The sequence below is a fragment of the Vidua macroura genome, chromosome 9 (genome assembly GCF_024509145.1).
Source record: "Vidua macroura isolate BioBank_ID:100142 chromosome 9, ASM2450914v1, whole genome shotgun sequence".
Taxonomy (NCBI): Eukaryota; Metazoa; Chordata; class Aves; order Passeriformes; family Viduidae; genus Vidua; species Vidua macroura.
In genome coordinates this window covers 10,527,500-10,554,742 of record NC_071579.1, presented here as the reverse complement: position 1 = coordinate 10,554,742, position 27,243 = coordinate 10,527,500, and the positions used below count along the sequence as shown (strand labels likewise).

Genomic DNA, 27,243 nt, shown 5'->3' with positions numbered 1-27,243 from the left:
ACCCTCCACAGTAACAACATTTTAGGATCCCTTTCTACCCTGCCAACTCACTAAGTTTTCAAGGTAGTCCTCAGAAAGTTGTTGTATGCCTGTCTAGCAGTGCGCTTCTGCCTTCCAGCCACAGGCAGCAGCATTTTAACTGCTCACCCCAGACTCAAGCAAGACATCCATCTTCGGAAGTTGAAATCAGTGTGACTCCACTGTTTACACTTCTGGAAAACTCCTCCCCAGTAAGGAAAAGTACAGCAGGAAGAATTTTACTCCTAATACATTACATTATGCCAAAATCAGAATCCAAAATAATGATTTATTCCAGAATGAGGAACAATAATTACCTTCGCAAATATTCTCACACAAGAGTAAAAGCTCTAAATCACCCGCCACTTTTTTTTTTTTTTTTAATCTTTGAACACTTTTAAAAGCTCCAGTACAACAATTACACACAGCCACCACCACCCTCCTGCCAGACTGGTAACTGTTAAATGATATTCTGTAACATCAATAAATTATTCTTAGTTTATGGAAATTGCTTCCTCAAAGAACTTGACAGATTTGAAACTGAATCTATTTGTCATATTCTTTATTTGCCCCCAAGAAGTTTGTTGTCAGAAGTTTCAAGTTCTCATTTAATACAGGGCAAAATTTACCAAAAAAAAACCCCAGTGCTCTGAAATCTGACCCTGCTCAACTCATTTTCCTCCTCAAATTTTGATAAATCTCTCCAAGCAAGTTTCCACCAACACTTGAGCTTGAAGTAGCGTTCCCATAACCAGCAGTGATCTGACACCTGCTGGTTTCATTCTCTTCCCATCCCACCCTCAGTGCTAAGCTTCCTTCCCCAGAACAGGCTCCAGAAAACAGCAGCAGAGTTATTTTCAGGATCCCACCTTCCTTGCTTCACCATGGTGGGCACAACTGTGATCTGCCAGGGAACATTTAGCATATTTGAAAGGTAACAATCGAGAAATCCAGGCCATAAACACCACAGAATGTTTGTATCAAGTTTTACTGCCAAAAGTTTTATTTTACACTCGAGTTGCAAATGAATATGGGTTACACGTCATACAGGATGCAGAAGTACTACATGAACATATTTGTTAGCAATAACAAATTTTCAGAAAATAAAACATCCTAAGTTCTCTCTTTGTCCCAATACTTGACTTACCTTTTTGCAATATAAAGAACATTTGAGGAGTGGCAGAAGAAAAAAGAACGGCCACAACTTGTAACTGAGGAGTTTCTGGCTGCACACAAGGCAAACAAGGTTTACAGTGAGGCACTGGAGCAGGCTGCCCACAGAAGCTGCTCAGTTACCCTCCCTTGAAGGTTTCTAGATCTTGCTGAAGCCTTAAGCCCTGCTCTGAATTCAGCACTGACTCAGCTCTCAGCAAGAAGCTGGACTACAGACTTCTCTCAAGGTCCATTCCAATCTGAATGATTATAAAATTTGATTCAAGCACAATCAGCAGCCAAATACAAACAAACCAGTGAATGCCTCCTGTCTTCCCCACTTCCAACAAAAAACACTCATCTTTAATGAATCATCTTTACAACAGTCCAGCATGACTGAAATCAAAGGAACAAGCAGCAAATTAAGTCTACTGAAGAAGACCAACACCACATTAAAAGGCCTTTGCATCATTTAAGATTCCTTTTGTAACATCGAACACAGATTTCTTTAAATTGCTCTTTCCACATTTGCAATTATCAGCCATATAACACCACCAAATATATTCCTAGTCATTTTCAGCTGGGAGATCTCCTGTCCACACTTCTATTGGCTTGATACGCTGGCAGTGCCATATTCCCTGCAAGTGTCCCAGGGAAGACAGAGAAACAGGGACCAGGAGGTGGAAAGGAAGTAAAGAATCCCAGAACATCTGTATTATCCAGGTTGAGACCTCTATCTATTGCTAGGGTTTAAATGAAAAGCAAGTGGAACTATCAGGAAGGACTCAATTTCCTATTTTTAATTCCATTTGACAGAAAATTGCAATTAGACAAAAGAAGTAAGGCCGATACCACCACTAAGGCAGCTGTAGAAGAACTGCACAGTGTGATACAGGCAGGGAACAAGGAATAAATATAAAACCTGAAAAGTACTAGATTTTTTTTTTTTTTTGTGCCAGCAAACAACTGATCCTCTAAAACAAAATAATTACTCTGGTGTAAATAAAAAGTCAATAAATGTGTGTATATCCACACCAAATGTAACATTCAACTCTATAGCCCCCAGTTCCAAAACAGCAAACTTCTCAGTTTTACAGAGATTTTCGTTTCTCAATCTCAACATATCTCAGGATAATTATGAGCAAAAGCCAGATAATTTGACCAACAGTGAATCTCTGCAAACATAGAATCTTCCACCTCTGAAAGCCTGCTAAAAGTATGGAATCAGATCATGCACCCACACAGAAAACCATGCACCCACCACAGAAGCAGCTTTGGTTTGGCTTTGGTTAGGGCAGTGTGGGTAGAGGAGCAGGAGAGCACCAAGTCAGTCCTGCACCTGGAGGGGCTGGATGGCACAGCAACAGAGAGCAGCGTTGTGCCCAACTCTGGCTCCAGCCAGGGAAGCTCTTAGGCATTTCCTTATTTAAAGCAATAGTTAAAAGCACTGAAATCAAGTTGCTATAGCAGGAAAACAACTGTTAGCTGTACGTGCAGCAACAAGACAAAGTTACACACAGTAAATACAAAGCAATTAAGGAAAAAAATTCTTTATCTGAAATGACAGAAAACTAAAGGCCCAAATTCAAGGACTTTTGATGTACTTGGAGAAACAATCTATTCCAACTCTACAGTACTGAAATAAGATCAGGTTTGTGGGATTCAGGTCTCTTTAAAACACAAAATAAGTAGTAATTTGGTGGAGTTCCTTCTTCAGCACACAAAACAGTGAAAGCCCAATGACAGTTTAGTCCTGTCAAATTCGATACTTTGAAGGGAGAAAAGAAGCCAAAATGACACAGAGGTTAAATCAGTGAAGATAAAAGAAAGAACAGATAGTGAAGAGGGCTGGATTCTGATACATCTAACTCTGAGACATTTGATACGCAGGCATGGGAGAAGTGTCAGAGATAGAAAGGTTGTGGCCTCAGAAAACAGGCAAGTAAAATTGTCAGGGATGTTAGAAAATAGTCTAGAGGGAGTCAAATAAAAATTAGATCTTTGAATCTGAACAGGTCTGAGGCTGGCTGGATACGAACAGAATAATCTGGAGATAGAACCATGGGAGAACCAGACTAGGCGGGGAAGCACTGGATTTTTGGGGAATTCAAATAAAGTGCAACATTTAAAAAATCCAAAAACAAACTGGAGAGAGGGTGTTTAGGTACATGAAATCATATGACAGGGAGAAAAAAAGGACAAAGTATTAAAAACCAGAAACAGTTACGATGATGGTGCCACGTCCTTAAAGACAGATGAAAAAAGCAACTTGGTTGCTACTGAACGAAGAAGTAATTCAATGAAAGGAATGAGAGGCATAAAAGATACAGAAATAAAAGGGGCAAACTGATATTCAGAAAGGCTGGAACAGAAATTAAGAAATTACAAGGGATTATGTCTGGAGGGAGAAATGGAGACAGGACAGTGTGAGAAGCAGCCAAGGAAACCATGTACAGCGAAGCAGACAGAGATAAAAATAAAGACGAGTAAAAAGAAGTGAGGCCAATGAAGGAAGGAGGCAGCAGTGAAGACGAAGGAGTCAAAAAGGTTAATAGACTGGAGATCCCAAAAGGAGTGAGTGACAGGGTGGAGAAGAGAGAAAGACAGATAAGCTGAAAGAGAGCAGGTAGTGATCAGAGAAAGGGAATTTAGAAATGAGAGAGAATAAAGTGAACAGTATTTAGTAAAGACAAGGTCATGGGAATGACTGAGGCAGTAAGAAAATCTATCTAAAACTGGAAATCACAGGCACTGGGCTGGAAAAACAGAATGAAAAACAAAGGATTAAAGTACTGATCAGGGGAAAGGAACTGGGTTTGCCCATGGGGAGGGATAAAATTTGAAAAGACTGAAATGGGTTGAGTTTAGCAAACACAAAGAAAGATGCAAACTAATGACCACTAGGAAAACTAGACAGAGGACTTCAAACCAGGAAGAGGGTAAGGGCTGACAACAGGACTGACAAAGCAGAAGCCAAGAGTCATTGAACTTCAGTAGTGAATATGAATGGCAAATACCTTTTTAAAAGCATCAGAGAAGGGAATAAAGGCTCAGAGAAGGGAATCATTTTAAAAAAACAACTCTAAACATCTATATTTGAGTAATGTTCAGAAACATAAGTAGCACCCCACCAAGCAGGGTTCACACCTCTATTTCCCTCCTTGCCAGAAAGATTTGCTCAACCAGATCAACCCAGAGATCAGCAATTCAAAAGGCCACTGCCAACACTGCCACTGGCTAGATAATGTGGGGATATGGCTGGGTTGCGAAAATTTTGACTGTTGAAGTAGATAAAGATTATTAAAAACTATTAAAATTTATGAAAAAACAGTGATTTGACCTCTGCCATCCAGCACCCTTATGTCTTCACAAAACAAAACCAGAAGGCCTTCACTGGCTCTCCCTCACGTCACCTCCTGTTCCTACCAGGTCACACAGCCAATGCAGCATTCACCAACACTCCAACTGAGCTGCTAAGATTCTCACCACACTGCATAACAGCAAAGAGAAGAGATTAAGCAGACAAAATTGCTGCAAACAAACATCACTGCGATTTTGGGTCCCATTCAGAGTTATCTGAGAACCACTGGCATAAAAGTTCTCCATTTCGAAGCCTCTGTCAAGAATTTCACTCTATGGCTTTCTTAATCATGAGCATGAATAAAACACCAGCCTTCTCAGACACTTCTAATACTGCATTTCATCTTCTGCTATACTGGCATGTTTTTAAAGTTTCTGCTCATTACAAAAAGACAACACGCTTCTATTGCCTGCTCATACAATTGGGAGCTGGATCATTAGGAGTGCAACAAAACAGGGGAAAAAACCCAAATTATTCCCTGCTACCAAAGCAGTGACACGCAGAGAGTATACAAAGTGAGCTGAGCACATCATTTCTATCTACCCTACTGATTACTGCTTATTTGTGTGTGTAGATGTGATTCACTCAAAATTACTGAAATTACATAAAACCCAGCTGAAATATAATCAAGAGCTCACAGGACTGGGGTCATAATGGGAGCTCTTTTTTATTTTTATGCTTTATCGCATATTTCAATATTGAAAATATTTTTAAATTTAGCTTAAAATTTTAGTTTCAAATTTTAGTTTAAAACACACAACATACCAGATGTAGTATTTTTAGATAATCTTTTAACAAATAATACAAAAATTATTGGTTTTTTGTGTACTATCTTTTGTTATAGTCAAAAATCTCACCTAGAATCAACTACTGGAAGCAGTAAGTTGTTCACACGATAGGCAGCATCTACTGTAACATTATATATATAAACCTAAACAAGAAAAGTTTGAAAAAATATAGAAACACTATAATTTTTACACTACATTTACTATCTGTATGTTTTATTTCTGAACTACTGAACTACTGCACAGCAAGGGTGCTTTTGAGACAAAGGGATTTTATGCAATTTTATGCAAAGCACAAAAAAGTTCACCCCTGACACAAGTTAATACTGGAGCATTACTGAAATAAAAGGAGGAGCTGGTCAGACACTTTTGGGTAGAAATGTAACATGTTTTCTTTAAAGAAAATAAACACATAATGCCATAGCTTAAAATAAATCGTGTCAAATGTTATCATCAACATATGAAAAATAGGATGGTGGTTTAGAAAACATTTTATAAGCACATTGGAGTGTTATAACAAGACTTACCATTTTAATATGTTACCAGGTACTTCACTTTAGGGAGAGATTCTGCAATCCCCAATTATGTAAGCAGTTCTATTAACTCACACTGCCTTTTTAATTACAGAAGTCAGGTACCAAACTCAGGTGCACCATTCATTTCAAAGATTTTTAAGTCACTATTTCTTTTCCTCAGCACAATATTTAATGATAAGTACTAAAAAGAAACCCCCACATTTCTAAAAAAAATTAAATGCTTAAGTATGCACATTTGCTAACTCTTAACTCATTATTCTTTTACTCAGCATATCCTTCCAGGGGAGGGATATCTATCAGCAGTTTCTGGCAGGAAAAGTTCAATACTTTATGCATAATATTAGATACAAATAGCCTGCATTGCACTGGGGGGCTTTTCGGTGATTTTTAGATGTTCTAGCACATTTCAGAAAAAAAAAATAATTATTTGAGTACTTGTGCAAATTAAGAACTAATTCTGGCAGTCAAGCAAATATTGTGCTGCCTTTTTCAATACAAAGCATTTCATTCTACGACATGTAAAACATTGTTACAGAATATAACCATCAAGTTTTAAATTATATAACCATGATGAAAACAAATGAAAACAAATCTAGAGGTTGCTAAACACAAACCAAAGTTTCTCAAATACTTCTTCCCAACAAAGTGTTCCATTGAAGTTCTATAAGGTTAAGTGCACACAGAAGTGAGAAATAAAACTACATTTTCATACAATTTGTCCAAGAAAACCTGGAAGCAAAAAATAAAAAAGTATGTATTAAGATAAGCTGATGATCTGGCATACACCATCTAAAATCTCCCCTTTTCTTTTTCCAAACACAATTTTCATAGTATTTGTAGTTTTAAAAAATACAAAACCAAAAACAATCCTGACCCTGCCTTGAACACAAACTGCACAAATGATTTTTTTTTTTGAGCATTATATGAAATAAAAATTACAGCTGCTCAGAGAAACAAACTAGCAAAAAAAAAAATCTGAGAATGCAGGGATGTGACAGCATCTAGAATCTATATATGTATGTACATACTTCTGCTTTTATTTGAACTAACTGTTTACCCCCATAAAGAAAAAGACTTAACTGACAGTAACAGCTCCCTAGCTGCTATCACTGATAATAATTACCTTTTGACAGTTCCACAAAAAAGTTCAGTCTTGAAACTCAAGGAATTTCATTTCACTCTCCATTTTTACCACATTTAAAAACAAGACACATTCCTTCCTTAACAACAAAAATATGTAAGCATACCCCAAAAGGCACTAAGGTCTAACAAAAATATTCAGCATTTCCTTTTAAACGAATAAAGTATCTGTAAGACAGTTTGCATATATAATTATTTTCCAAATTAAGGCGTGGCAACTTTATCTTAAACATAAAAGCTATAATTTACTTCTGCTAAATATAAAACTAAGTCTCAGGATACAGTATACAAAGATCATATATTTATGTAGAATATATTTTGTGCTATACTAGACTATTATATCTTTGCCAAAAGATCTCAGTATTTAGAAAAAAATAAAATTTAAATATACTGTAAGGTCACTTGAATTATTTTAAACACAAAAAAATCTACAAACAGTGACATATACACAAACAGTTGGGAAGTTGTAACTTAAAGATCACATCTTTTAATCAGACCTGCTCAAAGGACAGCCACAAAAGAACCCTATTGGCTACAAGAAGCATCTGCATGTTTTTAAGACTGAACTATGCAGACTCCCATTGCCCCAGGGCAGTGCTGCACAAGTCTATTGAAAATGACCCGATTGCTGAATCAACACCTTTAATTTTCCCAGAAAACCTCCAACAAATGTTTTGTGTATTATGAGAGACTAACAAATCAAAAGGGGACGTTACAAAAGTTTCAGCATGACAATTTTTCCTGAAATTATTTTTCCATTGCATTTGGCAAGCAGAGAACTAATTCTATTCCTTGTCTACTCATACGGCAAGAACTGCAAACTACAATTCAATATAAAATACAGTAAGCTCCTGTAATAATTATGTTCCTCTTGGAACAAAGATTAAAATAAAGTTAACTGTGCTGATTCATACTTTCCATAAATTACTAGAAAGGTGAAAGATTCAGACATTTTGCTTCTTGATATTAAGCCTAATATCTGTATCATGTGCAAAAGTGCAACTGTGTTTTAGAACTGAGGCCCAACTGAATACAATTTTGTTATTACAGAAAGTATACTTGAACCCACTAACATGGAAACAGCGGTTCACAGCATCTTAAAATTATGCTTTACATATTTAAACCTGTTGTACAACTGCAAGTTAGTAAAAAATACAAAACCCAGAAATAAACAGAAAACAACAAAGCTTGTATATAAATTGGTTTACAATTCAAAGCACAACAGTAAGCTCCAAATAATTACATTTGTGTAACACACACGGAGAGGTGGGATGATTTATTTAAAGCACTTGGTTCTTGCTGCTCCTTTCCTGGGGCTCTGCTGGCTGTTCAGCTGCTGGCGGTGTGTGCGTGCATCCGTTTCGCTACATCGTACACGTAGGTGATGTCTGGGCGCTTCTCCGGATCCGGGTTGATGCACATATTAACTAATTGTCGCAGCTACAGAGGGAGAGAACATGACAGGAGCATTGGCCTTCTTACAAGCAGGATTTGTGCATTATCAAATTCAAATTAATACAACTGGCAAAAATTAGGCAAACAGCGATTCTGCACAAGCACACGGGCAGCCCTCCCTCTCTGCTCACACGCTGCACGCAGCCTTATGCAAACACATATGCAACGTGCTCCCCTGATTTCTACATTTTGCACTGCTGGCCAGAAAAACTGATGAGCCAATTCAAGTTCTAATCCTTTCAACATACAACTTTAGACATGCATTTAGTCCAATCCCACATAATTTTGAGAAAACTCCCCGTGCTTCTGGAGGGCTATGCCGGCAAAGCCCAGAAAGACTGAAAGGAGCACCGAGCGAAGGTAAACGAGGGCTGCTTTGCTCATTCAGTCCCAATACAGGAGTTAGCCAGCAATAAATGGCATTTCTGCCTGACAGAGCCCAACAAACAAAAGGCAGTGGTGCTCCATCTAACACACAGTTAACCCCCAGAACCTCCTGCTGCCAGGAGCTACCAATACACACACATTCAATTCAGCGACTGAACAAATTAAACCCACTGAGGGGTCCCTGTTATAAGGACTCCACCCTTGCAGAAATATCTGAACATAAAACTGGAACCTGAGAAAATATTTTGGGCAAGTGCCATATTATGCTGGCCCTGTTACTCCACTTGTCCACTGCTGAAGACATGATATTGGAAAAAAAAAAAGCTTTCGGCTACATCCTGATATGTATCCTTAGGATCAGATTGTTTATAGTGTTCTTTATGTAAAGAAGCACAGAATTAACAAATATTCACAAAAGCCTCTATGTGGGAATAAACAAATCACTATGACCAGAAAATCCAGAAGCACCATAACCTAATGGGTGTTTTTAAAAGACATATTCAGCATAAACAACCCAGAAGAGCTTCCACACCACCTCCATACTTTTCATTGCCTTCATAATGAAGGCAAAGAATTTATGACATTACAACTTAATATACTGTATGGATAACCTTCTGATAGGGCTTCTATTTTCAATTGTGTGCATCTCCTAAGCATTTTTTCAATGTGGAACATACCTCTTTCATAATGACTTACTGAAATGTTCACAGTGCTTTGCAATAACAATTTAACCAACTCTGAGGATCTTCCTTTATGCTTGTAAGTAGCTTTGCCAAATCCTCCTGGAGCTCCTTATAACACTGGGGACAGGTGGGGAGGGAGGAGGAGGAGGACACTCCAACAAACACATTGTGATCCAATCTTCTATGTCAATATATAAAATTTGGTGTGGTCTCCCAGCCAGTACTACTAGGTAGGATTACTGAAAAAATCTGTAATTATTGCAACTAACACAGAGCGACCTCATCACCCTCATTATTCAAAAGTAACATAAGCTGCCTCTTTAAACGTGCCATCGGAGAGTTTCCTTCCTGCTTTTTAGAAAAAGAACAACAAGGCTTTTCAATTATAATTATACTCCTTTCACTTTTCTGAAGATTAATTTAAATGCACAGAAATAGGAATTCCTGAAGTTAAGGAAGAAGCACTGCATACCACTCTATAAAGCTTTGTCCATTAGTCCTTGCAGATAAACTGTATATAATATGCAGATGTTTTGTATTCAACAGTATAAAATCTATGTCGTTAGACATCCCATTCTTTAGCAAGAAGAGCTTAATATTTAAAAATGAAATAATTCTGAAGATAGTGGTCAGATTACCAGATTGAAAAGAAACATTAAATCAAAATAATCTGTAACAGATTTGCTATTTGCATTTTAAACACAGTAAGTATATTCTGACTAATGGAGTTATAAAGCCATCATATTGCTTCTGGCAGTCAATAAATAAAATACAATGCCAGTAGCAATAAAAACTATTAGCCTGCAATAACTCCCAAACATTTGAAGAACAGAATGCTGGAAATAATTAGCTACTGTAAGAAATAATAATTGCCAGCATGTAATACAAACATGCAAGCCAAACAATCTCCTGCAGAAGAAGCAGGTGGGACACAGGGTAAGCAGGAGGCATAGTATAAGCAGAGATGAGCAGCTTGCCATGCAACACCTCAGACAGCCTGCACAGAAAACAGGAAAGACTGAAGAACATCCAACACCATAAATCTGAAATCAGAGTCAAATAAGCAAACATTTTTTTAAGAGAATAGAGGTGTAATTTATCTGCAAAATACATCTAATCCTGAATGTATAAGTTTCTCCTTCTCTGTGAAGACTTCCATCTGTTCAACAGAACTGCATACAGTGAACAGTCTTCATAAAGGACCTTGAATGGTTAAAACCCACAAAGCCAGCATCAGAAGGGAAGCGGAGTGTTCTTTCTCCTGTTTTTTCTAGCTATCAATACTGTTTGTAGAGCAGCAGCAATAGATCTTCAAGAAATTTACCTGTTGAGCACTTGAGAAACCTTGTCACAGACCTCTCTAAATGGCAGTCACTGCAATTACTGCAGTATCTCTATGCCACTCCTTCCCTCGGCAGGTCCAGAATCTCACTGGTAAGGCAGGAATGCTGAGTTGACCATGCCTGGGACACTGCACAACAATAGTGCAGATTCCTGAGTAATTTCAAAACCCTTGAGCTCTTTTGAGCCTTGTAACTGAACAGCAAACCCTTGGAAGAAGGTGAATTACTTCTGCTATACAGGATGAAAAGTTACATGGGAGCACAGCTTTCAGGACTGAAACTGGGACATTGGATAGCACTGGTTATAGCACTGATCCTTTACTCCTACAAGAATATCCATTTCAATAAACCTGAAATCCATCTGTCAGTCCCTCTAGTACTAATAAAACTTCCAGTGTATCAGAAAAGCTCACCAATGTCATGGCAAGAGGCACTGGGAGTCTAACATCAGACCATCATTAGAGATAGAAGTAATTTTTTACTACCTGGCATAGAGTGGCCAAGAGGCAGAGCAGACTGAGCCAGAGGGACCTCCCGTTGCCTCCCCAAGCTGCAAACTTCTTTGTCTGCTTATTGTTCTTAACCTCCTCTGTGCACTTAGCACAGTGACTGGCTTTAGCCTGGAGCTTAGCCTGACACTGGAGCAGTGGGACACACTTTAGCATGTTTTTCAGCTATGAAATAAATAATTATCACAAGTCAGGAGGAGTGCAGAAAGACAGAAATATGACAGGCAAGTACTTTGCATTGTTAGCCAGTTGAAATAGAGACATTTTCATATAGGGAAGTTTGGATTACAAAAACCACACACACCACCATTCTTACTCTGAATAATACCTTCTTGAAGCCTTTTCTGAGTGCTTTTCTCCAGACCTGCTGGCAGCTAACACTACCATTGTGGACCTGCTGGCTCCTTCTGCTTTCACATCTGGGTAGGAGGTTGGCAATGGACTTTAGAAGAAATGCACCTCAATCAAAGGGAAGATTTTAAAACTTCATCATGAAAGCAGTGTGATACTAATATCAGCTGACAAGATTTTAAGGGTATTGATTGGAGGTGGCGAGGGAGCACCAGCTTTGAATTCCCAAAAGCAGAACAGCTTTCAGTAAATGCTGAGTACTGACTCTGAATACCAGATGTTTTAAAGGGATATTAAAAAATTGAGATGTCCAAAGTTATCAAGGATTTGAAAACCTTGGCTTGTGTCTAGCACTGAAGCAATAGTTTGTGCAAATGCATCTCAGACTATCAGGATTTCTAATCAATGGTTTTTATAAACATTATCCATCTGTCCATCTAGAGGTGCATCTTTCTGTCACACTGCTCTCTGATGACACAGATGTGACACAATTACTAACACGTTACTCTTCCACAGGTTTCAAAACTTAGAAAAAATGTCAAACCTTAAAACTCACTAAAACTTACTTTCAAAAAGTTTCTTGAAAAAGCACTTGTCTTATATTTCATAATGAAAGTATTTACACTCCTATATTAGGGGATGCAGAGATCAACACTCAGTGAAGTTTTTTATTTCAGAAAATTCTCTTTTGTAAAAAATGAAGTGGGTTTTACCATTCAGTGATCCCTGATCTTTACTTCCGACCTGGTTACACATTTGACATCTATATTTCCAGTACAGGTGAAACATTTAGCACAATATTCTAATATGACAGATCACACTTGTTTGTTTCTCTTTTTTACAGTTCATGCCAGCACAGTGTTTTTTGTACAAGCTAAAAATGGCTTATTTCAGTGCAATAGGTAATAAATGTATGTTTTCCAGGTACCTTAGTGAAGACACAAGTCTTCATAGCAGAACATAAAAAATATTCCCATTACAGTTTCCATAACTGATGGCTTCTTTTAAGAAACTGTTTTCTTGCCTATCTTAATACCTCTAATAGCTCTGATTCTCTCATTAAGAATAACTTGCATGTATTTTGCAGATAACTGCCTTATCCAAGGTGCAGAAGTATATGTCTGCTTTGAAATAAATAGAAAGTAACATGTTGTGCTTTGCATGTGTTTGCAAAACAAAAAACCTATACAGATGTAAGGAAAAGCTGGAATCTCTCTCCCCACCCAAACTCTGAGACCTTCTATCTGGGCCAGACTTTGATATTTGCCCCTTGGCTAGGAATCCACATCTCCCACTTCACACTTAGCTGCAGCGAAGTAGCCTTGCAGGCAGGCCAACTTCAACGAACCACTAGTGGTATCATCATTAAAATCCTGCTGAAGGTCACCATGGAAACCGCCTGCTGAGGCTTCACTGCTGCATTCGGCATCTCCTAATCAGCTACCATGTGAAATGCAAATTCAGACAGTCTGAAAATTAGTCAAGAAGAATAGAGGATGAGGATGCAGATATGTGAAATATTCATGTGCTTCATGGAAAAAGGAAGACAGCATGAATGACACAACAAAGAACGGCCCCTGACACTCTCGCTATCATTTTGCATTATTGTTCACACCCTACTGTATTTCTAGGCCTCCAGTTCTGAAGTTGGTTACATGAACTGCCATATTTAGAGTCTACAATAAATAATAATTAAAAATGGCCAAGGTAAAATGACTAATCGGCAAACCCACGAAGAGCTAGAGTGTATAAATTACACAGTAGATCATTATTTCATCCTTTGTAACATCATCAAATTATCTTTTTAAGTCCATTTGGTTTCATAAAAGGGGAAAATTGTCACTATAAATACAAAACAAAACACTGAGCAGTAATCTTTTATTAATAGTCCAATCACTGTCTATGAAAGCAAGAAAATTTAAGGTTCAGAATTACAACCCCTACTCTATAAATGAAATTGTATAATGCTTTATGTTTATTAAAACTATTTCAGTGCTTGTGTTTATTTGGTTTTTCAAAGTAATCTTTAATTCATGTAGTCTGAATTCAGTTAGAATTGGTTACTAATAACTGTTCTTTGGTTTACAGCTTCTATCAGTTTGCCCTGTTCTTTTCAAAGTGGGAAAGTATTTCAAAACTGGCATCTAAGTACATTAACAAGCAAGGATTTATATTTTTTCATTCTGTTACATTAAGAAAAATATTTATTTTGTTTCGTTTCTTTTCATTTTAGAGCTTACAAAAGCAAGTACTCCCCCTTAAATGAACTAATGACAGTAAGTACTGTTAGCTCTCAGCTTAAAACAAACACTGCTGAGATTTGCAGGAGTATATTGTTCAGATTCAATTATATTATGTGTGCCTGTTTTTCTCTGAAATTTACTCTTAGTCTTGTCAAGAACCACTCCTTGCAAAAGAACTGCTGTTCAATTGTACTGAACAGCACATCCCAGTTTTATAATGCAGACAAATGGGACCTGAACAATTTGTTTTTACTACTGAGTTACATTATATCTATTTTAATGCAGGCCCCTAGAGGAACAGGGCCAGTGCACTAATTTACTGTGCAACATAAACATGTATAGTTGTGTTTTTAGAAAAACACCCTACAGATGTAAGGCTCTATCCCATCCTGGCACGTGGAACATATCATTGTGCATTCTGGGAAAGTATTTTGTCATACTTGCAAGGAAGCCCAATGAAATTAAGAATCTAATAGTGTGACGTTTCCATCATTACTAGCCTCAAATATAAATCATGAGAGACTTGTTTTGACAGCAACATTTGAGCGAGTTCAACAAGCAAACACTTATAGGCATAATCTGCAAATAACATAAAATCACACAAGTTCATTTACTTCCCTGGAAGCGTGCCAGCTTACATAAACTGGGGATCCAGCCCATGAAAAGGAAAATTACTTACTTCCTCTGAATAGTGATCTGAAGGGAGAGGTGGGTAGTCACACTGTTCTATCTTCTTGCATAGAGAGTACAAGTTCATTTTATCACCATAAAAGGGACTCTGCAGTGCAGCCATCTGTTTAAAGAAAATGTACAGTTTTCTTTTGCGTTTTTAAGTAAAGCTATTTTGTCATAAAATCTGTAATAGTAACAAATCAAAAGTGATTCTTAATGACTCTCAATGCTCTGCTTAGAGGGAGCCCTGCAGTGATAATAACAGAAGTTCCAAAACTATTCCTGTAACCACTGTATGTACTTATTCTATGTCATACAACCATAGCTGCCACAGTCCTTACAATGCAGTATCTGAATTGCACACTGTTAGGGTTTTATTAATAGACTATGAGGGGAAATTCAGTAGTTTACGATATTATTGAGAGTGGAGGGTCCTCGCACCACAAAGGACACCAAAAAAATCCAAACCTTTACTTTTCCTTGGAAGACCTTTTGTAAGAAAACACCTAAGTTACAGGAAAACATTATCTAACCTAAAGCAACGCGTTGTGTAGATAACACTAGATAATCATAGCAGATTTTGTAACCTTCCACAGCCATGACACCAGGCTTCAATATAACTGGGGGTTCTGAAGGCAAGAAAAAGCTATCACCTATACTTCCAAAATCTCAGACCCAAAATCTTCGTAATTCAGGATGTTATTAAAAAAAAAAAATCCCCAAACTTCCATCAGAAGCACGGAACTGGCATCTATGGCAATAATTTGCAACTATAATGCAAAACTAAGAAAATCAGTTGCAGAGCACTTATATAATTGATCAGCTTAAAACTAGCATTAATAAACCTACACTTTATTTCCAGACAATGTTACGACTTGACATTTGAGATGGAAACAAACGCTATGGCTAGCTGGATTAGAAATATAAAAATTCATTTAAAATCTCTCCATTCTGTTCAAAGCCTAAGAAATCTTAACTGTAGCAGCACGAATGCTGCTCTGAGTGCAGAGCTGCCCCAAAGTCAGTCACCCTTTTCTACATGTGCTAATAAGTTTGATTTTGGAAGGACAATGTGTACATTCCCCAGACAGGCAGAGTGTGTGTGAAACACGCTAGTCCATGCTGTGCTACTCAGTGAGCTTCAGCAGGGACAGGACAAGCTGAAAATGGCTCTCATCTGTCTTGTGGTCTTCCAGATAGAAGTTTAACTCTTTCATGTCTAAGCATCAATATCACTGGGGGAAATGTATGAAAAGAATTACCAAAATTCCCTTCCACTTGTTTTATATCTCATTAATTTGCTCCCAAATAGTTCAATACTTTTTCCTATTACCTTCAAGTAAAAATAAATTTTAATGCTCCCAAAACAAGTATTATGCCGTAGTTCCATCCTACATTCCTCCCAGTCTGTATTACTAAGATAATGTTAATTTTTGTATTTACATGACATTGTCTCTTACCTTAAAAAGAATGTTAAAAATGCAAGCTGAAGACCAAAAAAGAAAAGAAGAAAAAAAAAAAAGAAAAAAAGAAAAATCAACTGCAGGGTCTGTACGCATGCAGAAATTCTAAATAAATGCATAGATACTCATTTTCATACTCTAGGTGTTCATTAAAAAGTACTTTTGTTTGAATGCTGCCGAGTGTTAAAAAAATTCTGAATGTCCCCTAAGGAGTTAAAACAGGAATACTATATTTTCATGCATCTCCTGCTTTGACAGATGAAAAATGTCAACTGTCCTGTTTTTATTTTCAAGCTTTTGCACTATTCATCTGGTTCATTAGTGCATCTCGCTGCTGCCCCTGACAGCTGCTCGCCCTCTCCTCCCAGCAGCTGAATTTTTCAGGCTAATTTGATCCTCCACACTGAGACGATCGCTAGAATGATTGACTTGCTCCCTGACCTCCAGGGTCTGACTTTGCTGATTAGTATTCTGGGGGTGTCTGAGGGACGAAAGCCCACTGTCTGTCTTCAGGGCTGGTGGCAGCTCGCTCGCTCTCTTTTTTTTTTTTTTTTCCCTTTTTTTTTTTTTTTTTTTTGAACTGTAAGCCACCAACCTACAACCCTGTAAGGATGCAATTGCTACGATGAACAATAAAAGGAAATGTGTAAGACCTACTTTTCCATGTAAAGGTCCATGTAGCAAAAGCACAGCATCTTGATTTTAATTAGTAAAGTCTACTTTGTTGCATATCAATTAAAACTCCACTGGTAGTGTTTTTGAGATTTCAGAAATACCTGGGGCTCTAAAATATTCACACTTTAAAACATACTTCTGCAAAATCTTATTGACCACACAGTTAGGATTGAATAATAGATTTTTATACACACAAGAAATAATAATTTTTAAACACAAGTTAGTTTAAACCTAAATTAAAACGTAACTGAAGAGTTTAGTGGCAATTAAGCATTTACTGAGATGCGATAAACTTGCCACAGCTTTTTTCCAATTAAGCTGGTGACAATCCAGAGCACATATGAACACACACCACCATGAAATCAACATAATAGAACATGCTAAAATGCAGGCAATAGACAAATCACAGAAAGACTAGCAACACAAAAGTGCACAGATTAAAAAACACCATTCATTAGTCCACACAAGTCTTGAAGAACCTTAAGTAATCACCTTCCAATAATTAAGAAAAAAATACTACGTGAGAAAAATGCTGAGCATGTATTTTGAATTTGCTGTAACTGAAATTTCAAAATTACAGATAAATGCTCAAGATAAACTTCGGAAACAAAACAAGAAAACCCACCACAAATATCTGGTATGTTGCAGATCAACTAAATGCAATTCTAAAAGAAATTAAAAGCTATAGTTGAAGACAATGCCCAGTACTGTAGCTATGTATCAACAACAAGGGTCCTAATAATTATTTTATTCTTTCAATAAGAAAAACAAACACTACCCCACATCAGCTTAAATAGCATCCTGGTAAAACCTCTAAAATAAATCAAAGGAGAATTGTATTTCAAGATGCTGATGCTAATCAATGGAACTGAGTTATTTAGGTATTTTGGGATTATCTACCACATCAAAGAAAAATATAATATTCACATAGATGTTTAATATACTCTACCAGCATTAAGGCAGCAAGCTTAAAAAATTCTTTAGAAAACTACTACTGATTTATATCCAGCAATTTAATTTCATATAACATAAAAGAAAAATTAACCTTAAACTGTGAGGTTTTTATGTAACAGTAATTCAAAGGTTTTATTTGTTTATTTCCAGATTTCAAAAAATCCTCAAGTAAACCAACAAAGGGCAAAGAAATAATAACACTGAAGAATGCTCATCCACCTTTATGCTACCTTAGGGCTTGCACAAGTGTGCAAAGCAGAGCACTGAAATTTGAGGCAGCTGCCATGGTCAGTATTGAGGAATCCCAATACAGGATTAAGTTTTAGTTCAGGATTCAAACTTCTAAATACTTGCTAGCAGCTGGACTTCCTTCCTTGAATAATCCCCAATATTTAAAGCAACAGCTAAACACACAACTGCAGACTTTCAGTATAGCTATTCATCCTTTTAATATTCAAAGCAACATGTCAGTGATAGAAAGTAAACAAATATTACTGGAGATGATTCACCTGGCAGTAAAATCCAACCTCAACAGGCTGCCAGTGTCTTCTACACAATCCTAAAATAAACAAGGAGGTGCTGATACTGCTGAGTATGTGTTAAATGAGTTCTGCTGACCCACTGAGGCAGGTGGCTTGTCAGTAAACAAAAAATGACTTGAGTAGATTAGTTTCTACCTGGAACATGACTGGGGAGACTTCACTGCCATTGCTGATGGAACCAGTTTTTCCCCAGCATCATTCAACACAGGTGTTATTTCTTCTAATCAAGAAATGATACACAAAGAATTTGGAAGATGTATTTGTTTTAGAAGCCTACCTGTTCTTCACACCTTCATTTGCCTCCATTGCAACGTGCCCTGTACCTTTATTTTCTCAAAATATAGTAGTATTTAGAATTATGTGTCACCTACCAATCTCGACTGTACCAATAGAGAAACTAAACAACTGCAGTTTAACCATCACAGGAGAACAGAAAAAATTACATGTGTGTGCAACAGAAGTCGTTAAATTGAGAATTCATCCAAGCTAGCAGCAGTAAGTACAATAAACTTTTTTCATCATTTTACTTAGGCTTAAAGTCTTTATAAAAATAAGAAATTTGTATTGAAGTAACTATACTGCAGTTTTTGAAAGCATTACTTACATATTCAAATCAGTCCTACTACTTCTCAATGATTTATTAACAAAACCATATAACCAGCATGAAAACACCTAGAACAATTTTACATGTGCTTACTATTATTCTTTTACTAATCCTTCAGTCACACCCAATCTTCAAGAAATTGCTGTAAAATCTTTGTAGCAAGCCCAGTTAAAGGCAAGTTCAAGTAAAACACAAATAAAAGTATTTCACATGCTTAGGTTATGTAAGGAGAGGGGGGCAGGGGAAGGGGGAAGTACAAGAGTGTTATTAAGTTCCCTGTATCTATCAGTATTACCTCATACAGCAGACAGCCTAGAGACCAGATGTCAGACTTGAAGTTGTAACCATTTTCATGTATTCTCTCTGGAGACATATAATAAGGTGTACCAACTGCAAAAAAACCACAAGTATTTTTAAATGAAAATTTCTGTTGTTATGCCGTAGTTAAATTACAGTTTTCCTGGTAAAAGAATATTTCTCATCTTTAATTTTGCTACACTTAAAACTTCAACTCATACATAGGACACTTCAGTTTGACAAAACTACACAAATTAGCATCTATTTCATCCAATGCAGCTTTATTTTCACTGCTCATTACCAAAGCTACACAGTTGTAGAACACTTCCAAATCTTGCTTTTAAGGAACCTCATGAGTAATTTGTTTCTCCTAAGGAGAAACAAGGGAAGGTACTACACACACACATCCCTGCTACTTTTCCAAACTGTTATTGCTGTGGCTGGAAACAACACTAGAAATTCTCTACCACAGGCTGAATTTTTTGTTTCACGAGTTCTGTTCTTCCTTTGAGAATATATAAATCTGGAAATGCTGGTTTTGGAACTAAAAACACAGGTACTTTGAACAGCTGAAATTAAAACAGCCTGAGATTCTGGCCCTTCAGAGATGAGGGCAGGAAAAGCAGCAAGCCCAGCAGAAGCTGAGGTTCCTAAGGGCAACTCAGCCATCAGCTGTAGGACTAAATTCCACAAGGGCTTTTCAGCTCCCAAACCTGCACCTGTCCCAGCTTAATTCTGCCTCAGAGTTGTGGGCTCTGGAAATGTCTGCTCTTGAAAAGCAGAGTAAATTTATGTTGAATATTCCAGAACATCTCTCTCCCCTTGATTTTAATCAAACCCTACCCATTTGCATCACAAGTTACTTGGAACAGAGAAATACTGAGAGATGTTTCAGCTGTATAAAAAATATCATTACAAAGAAGTAGCTGAGTGATGATTTCATGTATAACAGAGCAATAAGAAAAAGAAGTTATGGAAAATAATGGTAATGGCAATTTTAGTGCATTATTTCTGAACTTTCTCCCTGTTTCCCCCAAAAAGTCATAGATCTATACAGATTTTTATTTTGATTTTGTTTGAATATTTTTTTAAGCACTGAATCCCAGTGATGAAGAACAGCTGATTTCTGTCAATTCAAGTTGATTTTATTTTGAAACCAAACATCTTGCGACACCATCAGCAATTAAAATCAGCAATTTTTCATTTTTATTCTTTGTGGTATGAACCTCACACATTATTGTAACACAAGGATTTGGTTTCACTTTTGCTCTTCTGAATAGATGAAGCTAATTCAGAATTGATCTCTGCATGAATACTGGAAACAGAGATATAGTGAATATAAAAGTACTTCCACATCCAAATAATCAGGTTAAATAACTTTAAGTAATCAGACATAATTTTACTCTAATAATTTCCAAAAGTTAAGGGGTTTGTTTTAACAACGTGCCCTACCATTAAGAAATGCTGCATGTCAAACTATGTCATGAGGAAGTAAGGAGGAGGAAGAATTAAATTCCTACTTGAAGGGCCCAGCTCAGATAGGGAAACCCAGAACCACTGGTAAGGCCACTGCTGCTGGTAACCCATAATTTCAGTTGATCTGCTCCTTGGCCAGCAACACTGAAAACCCATTTAAACTGCTTCTGTAACAGACAGATGTAACAGGCAAAGACAGAGGTGCCCATGTGGTATCCTCCAATGGATCTGGCTCCCTAATCATGCTGGGGGAGATTTCCAGCTCTGGGAAAGCTGAGAGTGCCACAGCCCCTGTCCCTCAGCACTGGCCTGAGCACTCAGTGCACCTCTGAACTGAGGCTGCCAATGGTAACAGCTTAAAGGGAGGAAGGCTGGGGAAAGGCAGCTCAAGAGAGTAGTGTGGGAGATATTTATTCTCATAGGATGTTTGCATCCACCCACAACAGAGAAGTCTTTTCCCTGTGAAACAATAGGCAAGCAGATGGGTAGACCACAATGCCAAAATAACTACCAAAATATCTAGAAGCAACTCTGTTTTCTAATGTATCAACATCAGTATTTTAATGGGCACTTAATGACAGATATCTTAAGATTAGAACTGCAACTAAGCATTTAGAATGACACAGGTTTCATATTTTTATTATCTTACTGTTTTATTTCCCTCTTGAGTTTTTTTTTTAACACCCCAACAACCTGAGAGCTTGGACGCTTCTGAAAAATTTCAGCTATATTTTGTACCCATTAATTAAAGCACTGGTTTAATATATTCTGATGCTTTGTTGGTAGAATTCATCTAACAACAGAAATAAGTTTAATAGTAATATGTTTGTTCACTGGCTGCAGCAGCAGTGCCTCTGCTGCTCTGAGGTATCACACAAGTGGCTGGCAGTGAGTAATGTGCCAGAAAGAGGCTTCACAGAATCCACAGGGGGCAGCTGAAAACACTGAGGTTTGAAGGTTCATAGTCTACCAAAAGCAAAGGTAATTTTAACCAGTAGCTCTGGGAAGCCTGCTGATACATTAGGGGTCTGATATGACCGTGAAAGATTGATGATAGTGAAAAGCAAGAATAAATGTTACCATTTTACAGCATTTAGCCTAGTGTAACACCTCCACTGCAATACAACCTGCAGCCCCCCATGGCTAACTAGTGAGAGGAATTAAAATTAGTTCTGTTACTCATGGAATCACACTAACAACCTGAAGATTCAGACATCGTTACTACTTGTAAACTGTTTTTAATAGAACATGACACTAAAGATTCATTATTCTGACATCCAAGAACTACTGAAAGCATTGCAATGATCCTTTGAACACAGTGAGCACACTCAGGACATAGCTGTGCTGCTGGTAAGCAACTACCAGTGTGATTGTATTATATATTTCCTTCCTGGATCTTTTTTTACTGTTAAGTGAAATACAGCATCCCAGTAGTACAGAGATATGCAACTTCCTCACTTCCTTTACTCATCTGAAGACACAGAAGTGAGATAATACAAGAAAAATCAGCTAAATCATTGAGGTGCCTACATTTTTAAGAACAAAATCAGTAACTTCAGTATTCTGCTTGCTCCATTTGCAGACCTGTGATAACCTGCAAGTCTGAATAGTAAACTCCTTGAAAATGCTCTGTGTCAAATACAGTGTCTCCTTAATCTGCTGCTGCTCTGGAGCTCCCTCCCTTTAAAGATGCTGTAGATCCAGAAAAGTGTTGATTCATTATGCAAGCTTCCTGTTACTGGCAGAGGGAATAGACATAATGGAAATGGTGGTTAATACAGAGCAGGGAGCTGATTTGAAGGATGGGAGGCAAAGACTCTATTACAGAAAAGAGAGTTATGATATCAACAGTCCATATTACTACCTGGATAAACATATAACTCACAATGCATCTGAGTAAAATTAAACAAGTGCATCAAGGAGTGGAATGAAATACAGTAAGTTGCTCTAATATAGTTACTAGTTCTAAAATACTTACTAGCTGTAAAAGCTATCAAGCATTTTTAGGCTGGAAGAAAAATCAGCCTGGTAAATGTTAAATCTACTTATACAAAACAATGCAGTGGTTCATTCAGGACAGGTTTAACCGACCATAGTTTTAAAAATGGCCACATAATCATTACTGACATTTCATGCATTGGCAAACACAACTAGCAGAATTCAGGAAGGGGGCTAAAGAGGCCAAATTTCAGTAAGCCAAAGACATAGTTTATGAATGACTCAGTGTCCATAAGATCACAGCAATTTTGTAATATAGAGTTCAATACAACATGCTTAACAAGATGAATGTGGATGCTGAAGACAGACAAACCACATCACAAACAAGCAGCTTGGAGGTCCTTTCCAACCCTACTGATTCTATAATGTTCAGGGTTTTGTACTTATGTAATGTAACTATAGGAGATGTCTAAGTCAAGGGTTAGTCTTCAAGGACAGGACCCAATCTACTGCACTTATCCAAAGTAACTCTGCAACCTGGCCCACAATGTGCAAACAGTCCTTCTACATAAGTCAATCTATAAATATCTTGAGTTATTTTATAACAACACAATAGTTTCTCTTCAGCTTTCAAACTACTGTAAGAGATCTCATGTTTCTGTACATAAAATACAAGAGCTATTTTAACACAGCTTCCTTGATGACTGCAATGACTCAGCTGCAGATTTCCCTGCCAGCATTACTGTACACTGAGGGTGCAGGTTCTGAGTATGGTTGGGTGTCTAAGTGGAGTTTATTCTATTCACAGAATGGTGCTGCAAACCACCACCTCAGCACACCCTCTACTGCATTAGAGACCCACATGTGAGAGGAGAGGAGAGTATCAGCACACATTTTCACAAGGTATTTTATTCTCCACAACCTGTTTATAGTTTATATTCAACCCCCTCACATAACATGATCTATGCTGGGGACAGCAGTATCACAGAAATGACAGAAGTTGTCAAAACACAGAAGACCAGAATTCCATGCAGATGATTTCTCTGCATTTGAGCATTTGAAGAAGATTGCAGATCTGCTCCTTGGCCCTGCAAGAAGGGATCCCCATGCTGGTGGCAGTGCCTGCCTGGACAGCACACTGTGCAGCCTTACAGCACAGCCACAGCAGAGAGATCAAGTGATTCTTTTTGTAACTGAAATATGAAAAGACTTATCTTTACATCCACTGAATGGCTAACAAAGAAAAAACCACATATATCCATGAGCTGGCCTTAGAATTGCCATTTCACCAAAGAGCATAAGGCCTGGCATGCAGCCATTAAAACAGTAGCAAGAAAACCCTAACAGAGTTGTAGAGAAAGCAGCAGCAGTCCCTTTCTAATATAAAGTGTTCTGAAAACAAGACATTTTGTCAAGTTTATCAAATCAGCAATACCAAATGCCTCCATTTCCTCTGCCCTTTTGTAAGGAAGGTTTTCCATTTCCAAAAAGGTATAGGCATGACAATAGTAAAATTTTGATAAAGCTGTATAGAAAGAGTTAAGAACATGAAAAACCCTGTCCAGTGCAGTTTTTTCATTTGTTTCAAACAGACCATCAGTAAAGATTCTAATTAAACCAGTATTATTCATAATTAGCAGTTAGAAGCTGTAGCTAATTAAAATTTTAGTACATTTCTTTATCTCTGAAAGCCTGAATCTAGTTTGCTACTGAAATTTTTATAAAGCCTGTAAACAAGTATAAATTGCTACACATATGTTTGCAATTTACTAGGTTACATGCACCAAAGGTTTATGGAATCATAAAAAGATACGACTTTGAAAGAAATTTCAAGAAAACCAGCATCAGAAACTACAGAAGGAATCAATTTAAGAAGTGGTCTCTGCCAGTGACAACAAATCAGAAAGTCACTGTGTCCTCTGTAGCCCAAGTTAACAGCTGAAACAAACCTTTTTTCTAGGCTGAATTCTGACATTAGGCCATAATTAAGAGGGAAATGGGAAAAGAAGAGATGGGGAAAAAAATAAAAAATAACAACTCCTCTACCAAGACAAAGCCACCAACAGAAGAAACAAAGCTGCCAACCTCCCCTCCTTCCCCACTCTCTGGATGACTCTTGCATCTGTAAAAGATGAGCTTTAAAGGCTTCAGGGGTTTTATGCTGCTTTTAACTCTGGCGCAATCTTCAGCTTTTTTAAATTTCCAGCTCATCCCTCACAACCACTCTGCTGCCAGGAGCCAAAATAATCCAGGGTTGAGACAGCCTGCTCCTCTTTAACTTCCTGACTTGTGCCTCAGAATGCAAGTCTACTCTCCCACCCTCCCTGCTGACCTCTGCCTCATTCCTGAGCTCCTACTGCTCAGATCAGGATTTACAGCTCCCTCTTCACACCCTCCTTCCATCTGCAGGCAGGAGCAGAGCCCACCTGCAAGAACCCAACCCAGCCTCTCCACAGTGCTGCCAGATGGCCACTGGCTTGCAAGGGCAGCAGGAACAGCAGCACTTTGGGTGCCACACTGCCCTGTGACAGCAGCAGATCTTCCATGTCACATGTGACCGACCCTCTGCGTGCAACCCGAGCACTTTTCCAGCCTGGGCTCTCCACTCCTCCTCAGCCTCTGGCTAATGCAGGACTGCCCTCTGTGGCTGGGGTTCCTCCTAACACCTCAGCAGTTACTCAAGGGTTTGACTTTACAGTCTGCACCAAACACGGTAAACACTGGAAGGCACAAAGGAGTGACCAAAGGCTGTTGGACAAGGAAGGACAGGGAAGTAAGGAGTGTCAAAAATTTCCTGTCCAAAATATTATCTTTTTGGCCTCGTGTGTCACTCACCCCTCAAATGTGCTACAAACATGCAATCAAATGCACAGGCTTGAGTTCTGCAACCACCAAATACAGACACTTCAATGAGGGAAAAGAATGTTTTCTTACCTAAAAAAATCCAACTTAACAGTATTATGAACACTATTTCCTACATTTCTCTTTAAAGCAGATGTTACTCTATTTACAAGGTTTTTCTCTTCTACAGAGATCCTCTTAAGAGTCTGTCATTCATCTGTTACCTACTTTTAAACTTAAAATAGATGCCAAATATTTAACTTTTCTTCTTTAAAGGCCTCCTAATCATCCTAGTATTCACATGCTACTCAAAAGATGCAAATTATATGAAAATTTTGTTTGGATAGAGATAATATACTGCTAGTTTTGTGTGCTAGCAAAGAATAAACTGAGCATTTCAGAAAGCTTTTTTCTATTCTTGTTTTTATAAGTTATCCGGGAATTGGTTTTGTTAATTCTGATCTCCCCTCAGCTACTTAAGCTTACATTGAGAAATATCACCTTAAAAAATGGAAGCTCCTCTGAGAGCCCTTTGAAACCATGTAACCAAAAGATCATTAATGCTACTCATGCAGGCACACAGAATTATGAGATTCCTCCCAACACTGAATAAAGTTCAAGTCAATTTTTAAAAAATACATCCATATTATCACCTTATTTTTCCTAGAATTTCTAGGTAGCACTATTGTCTTAAAGACTTGTTCAGAGGTAGAAATGCACACTAAATTCTGCAGACAAAGGAGGGAAAATAGCAAAAGTATGCTGAAAGGAATGCCTCAGTGTTACAGTGTTTCTGTATTTGTCCATGGTGCTGACCATTTTTTTGTTAAGAACACTTTTAGGACTACATTTTTATATTACTTAGTAACAGCTTTAGCTGGTCCTAACCCTTTTCTTCCTCCTCCTGAGTGGGGCACAGTATTTCCACCATGTAAATTACTCTATCTGTCCAACACCTGTAGCTCAGAGAAAGCTTACCTAAAGAATGTGCAGCTGTAGTTTTGGAGCTGAAGAATCGACCAAGTCCAAGATCTCCCAACTTTACTACTCCTGTAGCTGTAATGAACACATTTGCTGGCTTTATATCTGAAAGAAAAATTTGAAAATTTAAAAATCACAGTGAAGTTGCAAGAAAAGCTACTCTTCTATTAGTAAGAGACCCAAAGAGGACTTTATTTACAGGTAATATTGGTAAAATTTGACAGTGCTACTCAGAAAGAATGGGCCCAGAATGCAGAATTTCAAATCCATTATTTTAATAGTAGAACCATCACTCAAGCAAAGAAAACCAAGAGCCATGGAAAGTATTTTTTTTAAAAACAAGTAGGCAAACAAAAAAAACACACCCCCAAAGTCCAGAAGCACATACAGGGGAGTTCATTACTACTTTATATAAGTTACATAGAAGGATTTACATTAGAACTAGAGAACCTCTTTTGTTACGGCTTCAGTAAGAGCCTAAAAATGTTTTCAAGAACTGTACAGCATTTTTCATCACTTTTGCTGATCAAATTACCCACAGTGGCATAACGTCATTTATTTGAAATAGATAACTGATTCTCTATAAGAGCAGGCATTAAAAAAAAGAAGCAAATTTACTCAGGAGAATGGTTATTTGAACTCATCAACAGAATTGGGCTAATCAAGTAGAAACAAAGAAAAATAATGATGTATACCCCAGACAGTTATTTTTCACAAGTAATATCCAGTTTAAGTTTTAATCCAATTCCTTAGAGACAACAGCAGAGACTCTAATTCTATGATTTCTAACAAGATACCTACCTTGTTAATCTTCTAAATAAACTGACCTGTTATTTG

General features: G+C 37.6%; 1 protein-coding gene across 1 annotated transcript in view; it reads right to left on the bottom strand.

Moving 5' to 3' along the window:
- Positions 1-990: 990 nt before the first annotated feature.
- NEK7 (NIMA related kinase 7) overlaps positions 991-27,243 on the bottom strand; it is a 68,957-nt gene continuing 42,704 nt past the window's right edge. Inside the window, 4 exon segments of the mRNA XM_053984948.1 lie at positions 991-8,432; positions 14,643-14,756; positions 19,169-19,263; positions 26,404-26,511. Coding sequence (XP_053840923.1) covers positions 8,322-8,432; positions 14,643-14,756; positions 19,169-19,263; positions 26,404-26,511 — 428 coding nt within the window. The 3' untranslated portion in view covers positions 991-8,321.